This window comes from Nematolebias whitei, chromosome 8 (genome assembly GCF_014905685.2).
Source record: "Nematolebias whitei isolate Nwh7 chromosome 8, NemWhi1, whole genome shotgun sequence".
Taxonomy (NCBI): domain Eukaryota; kingdom Metazoa; phylum Chordata; class Actinopteri; order Cyprinodontiformes; family Rivulidae; genus Nematolebias; species Nematolebias whitei.
Genome location: NC_056505.1, coordinates 4,437,220 through 4,441,628, shown reverse-complemented (window position 1 = coordinate 4,441,628; position 4,409 = coordinate 4,437,220). Strand labels below are relative to the sequence as shown.

The following is a 4,409-nucleotide window of genomic DNA, read 5'->3' as shown; positions in this document are numbered from 1 at the left end:
ATGTGTTCTTACACAATGTGGGGAGCTAATAGTAACATCTGGATGTGGTATTATACAGGTGTGGAGTTGACTGTAACAACCAGATGTTACATTATACAGCTCACTAACATTTGAATGTGTAATATTCAGGGTGGAGCTGAGCTGACTGCAACATCTGGTGTGTTAGTGTGCTCCTAATTTAAATGGGACATTGTGCAGGTGTTTTGACCTTATAGGTTGTGGACTGTTTCAGCTATTCTGAACTTGAGTGTTCAAGTGGTCTGAGTTTAGGTGTTCTGGACTCTATGGTTCAGGTGTTCTGTACTCTGGGTGTAGAACCTTTTCTCCATCCATCTTGTTGTCCACATCGATCCTGTCTGAGATGTGTTGAGCTCGCTCAGCCTCCTTACAGTCACGCTCAAACCGACGTTTACTCTAAACAACAACATTCAACCAACAACAAAACAAAGCATTTAAAACCCTGAACTATTATATTTTGTACAAATTAAATGAATTCTGATTAGGTTGGAGGGTGTGACAAGAAGCGAGGGAAGTTTCATGTCTGCAATGATATAAACATGTTGGTGGGAGGGATCTGTTTAAGTGGGCGTGGTCAGTGAATTACTTACAGATTCCAGCTGTTTCCAGGAGGTCTCTATGTGTTGCTGAGCACGACGACCATCTTGGAAATGCTGAAACAAACAAATAGTGGTTCTGTTGGTGCTTCAAGCCTCTCTCTTTGGGGTGAGGTTGAGCAATAACAGCTTATATTATATTAGAGGCCGCTCCTAAAAGTCTGAAGCCATTGTTCTCAACTGGAAAAAAGGTCCCTCACTCTTTGGATGATGAGGTGGATGGAGGGAGGGACAGGTGGACAGACTGACAGATTTTGAATTTATGTTTGATTTGAGAAAAAAAAAGAAGGAACAATCCAATTTAAAATTAGTTCTTAGTTAATATGTGTCAACACAGCTGTGGTTCATCCTTTGAGTTTAGGAGCTTTTTATGCCTGAATGTTGTTTGAAAGTGAAAAAAATATGGACCATATTTTTCTACTGGGTCTTTACACTTTTTGTTACCGGCAGCCGGCCAAAAAGACCCAAGCTATTGCGAAAAATAGTTAATTTATGACTGATTGCATTATATGTAATGTTTGAAACCGATTCAAAATTATTTTAATTTGTCATATCTTTAATTAAATGGAATATATTTTCTGATGATTCTAATGGACGCACAGGTCACGTGACCGTTGTTGTTGTCCAGAGTTGCAGGGTGGAAGTAATGTGAAAACTAAAGAGTGCAGCTCTGACCCAGATACTTATGAGATGTCTGAAATGATGAAAATGACAAAGGAGTATGGCTGGGTGAATATTGTCAGCAGGAGGTGGGGCCTATGTGTGTGGGGGGGAGGGGGGTGCACTATACAGAGATCAAAACAATGATTGAGACATTTCAACAGATTAAAATGAGGATGCTGATGAGAATTGTCCTCATGAGATGAATAAAAAAAAAAAAAGCAATTCATATTGAATTGAATGCCCTTTATACCATATCATACCAATTTATTTATAGAGCACTTAAAACAGCAACAAGGCCAAGCAAAGTGCTGTACAATAGAAACAAACAAGCACAGCGGACAGGAAAACATAAAATAAAAATATAGATACAAATAGCAGTGGATAATAACTAAATGTCCAACACTGTGGACTACAGACAGGATCAAAACAAATCACACCGTGTCAAAGGCAAGGGAATAAAAGTGGGTTTTCAGGTGAGTCTTAAAGACTGTGAGTGTGGGAGCCTGCCTGACACGCAGTGGCAACTCATTCCACCGTCTTGGACCTGCAACAGAGAAAGCCCTGTCACATCTGAGCTTACGACAGGTTTCTGAAACTGAAAGAAGCATCTGGTCTGCTGACCTCAGAGAGCGCAGTGGGACATATGGCTGCAGAAGATCAGTGAGATAGGATGGGGCGGAACTGTTCAGTGATTTAAAAACATACAGGAGTATTTTGAACTGGATCCGAAGGTGAATGGGGAGCCAGTGCAGGGAGGCCAAAACTGGAGTAATGTGCTCTCTGTGGCCTGTACCAGTTAAAAATCGAGCTGCAGCATTTTGGACCAGTTGTAGACGTGCAATGGAAGAGTGATTGATTCCAAACAGAAGTGCATTGCAGTGATCGAGCCTGGATGTTATGAACGCATGGATCACTGTCTCAAGATTGTTTTTGGACAGTATGGGCTTCAGCTTAGACAGCCACCTCAGCTGAAAAAAACAGGATTTTACAATCATGTTTATGTGACTGTTAAGTTTCAGGGAGGGTCCATTATCACTCCCAAATTGGTGACTCTTTGTTTCTCTAACGAAGCTAGAGAGAAAAGTCAATGCTGTGGTTCGTGAACGTGCCATTGGGATGGAACAGCATGACTTCAGACTTCTTCTCGTTGAAACTTAAGAAGTTTAAAGCCATCCAGTCCCAGATGTCAGCCAGGCAGTCAAGAAGAGGTTGAATAGAGCATGTGCCTCTGTGCCTCAGGGGGAAGTAAATTTGACAGTTGTAAATACACCCATGTACAGTGAATGTACAGTGAGATTAAAACTCCTCTCAGTGCAAACATACAGTACTCACAAGAGAAAAACAAAATTCACTTTTATTATCATTTTTACTGTTAATAAGAAATGTGAACTTGTGTAAAACCTTCAGATTCCTTCAGGACATGTATGTATTATCTACTAAGTGTTTATTGAAAATTGAGTTATTACATTTTGTCCTAATTTACAATAAAGTATTTATTTATTGTGTATTATTTCTTTTTGACTGTGTTACAACCTGTTTTTTAATTGGATTTTTAAGTTGATTAAAGGAATAACAACATAAAATACTATCCTAATTCTGAAAACGGTAGGAACGTTGTCCATCCATCCATTATCTTTTACTCGCTTCTTTCATTTTGGGTCACGGGGGTCGCTGGTGCCCATGTCCAGCAATCACTGTGCGAGGGGCGGGGGACACCCTGGACGGGTCTCCAGTCCATCACAGGGACACATAGAGACAAACAACCGTTCACTCTCTCTCTCTCACCTAGAGACAATTTAGAGTTACCAATCAGCCTAACATGCATGTTTTTGGTCTGTGGGAGGAAACCGGAGTACCTGGAGAAAACCCACACATGCACGGAGAGAACATGCAAACTCCACCCAGAAAGGCCCCCGGACCAGGATTTGAACCAGGACCTGCTCGCCGAGAGGCAGCAGCTCTACCAGTTGTGCCACCGTGCTGCGGTAGGAACGTTGTGTAAAATGTAAATAAAAACAGAATGATTTGAAAATCTCACAAGCCATGTCAATTTTCTACAAAATGATGCTCATTTAACTTTGATGGCAGCAAGCTGCTTGCATCTGCCTGAATTCCCTGGTTCTAATCTATAAATATAAATAAATATGGGATTAAAAGTTGGATTTACAGTGTATTTTAAGGTAGCCAATTCTTCCCGCTCAGGAACATGAGAGCGTAGCATTTTTTTTTTTTAAATTGACAATTTTTTTTTAAAGTAGAGGGATATTGTTTTTATTAACTGCACCCAAAAATAAAAATAAAAAAACACGGACAAAAATAAATGTGGCTGATTTTTCCCAGAAAGACAACACAAGGATTAAATCTAATTTAAGAGTTTTGTAAGTCATGTGACTCAAGACCACTCCTGTGCGCTGACTTTGTAAAAGTGTTTGTGGACTCACAGTCTTGCGCTCAGCCTTCAGCTCCTGAGTGTACCGCGTCAGTTCACAGACGATCTGTGAGCTCAGGTTTTCAGCAAGATCTTCCCTCTGAGCTGCCAGCTCGTTCAGCTGCTGCAGAGTCGCTGCAAACGCCAAACACCACGAGTACCTGAAGCAAACAAACACCGCAGGTCCAATTCAGTCAGAACATTTCAACTTTACCTTTTCTTTCTCATTAGTCCGACTCGATCATTTCTCTTTCCAGGGATCGATGGGGATAGGAAACAAACTTTCTTCTCAACCCAAACCTGAAGGCACAGCTCTGGATGCAAGTCCAGAACTGAACAGAATCCTACAACCAGACCCAACAGGGTTTCCATAGACTAAATGATTGTTGAAGGCATTTGTCTTTTTATCTAAGAAGCTTCCACAATTCAAACTGAAAAGTGGAAAAATTCAAGCTTCAAAAATGCAAAAAACTGCTCCATTTATGTGAGTTGAACTCACGTGCAAATCACTCTCCATCCCCTCGCTCCTGAAGGTCATTAGAGGTTTGTTGGTCTGCCACAAAGGTTCAAATTGGTGTGAGACCAACTGGGGATTGGATTTAATTCATCTTTACTCAGTGTATTTATACAGTGCCAATTCTCAAAGTCGCACGGGACTCCATCCATCCATCCATCCATCCATCCATCCATCCATCCATCCATCC

General features: G+C 41.0%; 1 protein-coding gene across 1 annotated transcript in view; it reads right to left on the bottom strand.

Annotated features, from left to right (window-relative positions):
- LOC119413132 (formin-binding protein 1) overlaps positions 1 to 4,409 on the bottom strand; it is a 23,532-nt gene that overhangs the window by 10,003 nt on the left and 9,120 nt on the right. Inside the window, exons 4-6 of the mRNA XM_037680147.1 lie at positions 3,719 to 3,866; positions 609 to 671; positions 319 to 414 (exon numbers count right to left, since the gene is read on the bottom strand). Coding sequence (XP_037536075.1) covers positions 319 to 414; positions 609 to 671; positions 3,719 to 3,866 — 307 coding nt within the window. The remainder of the gene's footprint in view (positions 1 to 318; positions 415 to 608; positions 672 to 3,718; positions 3,867 to 4,409) is intronic.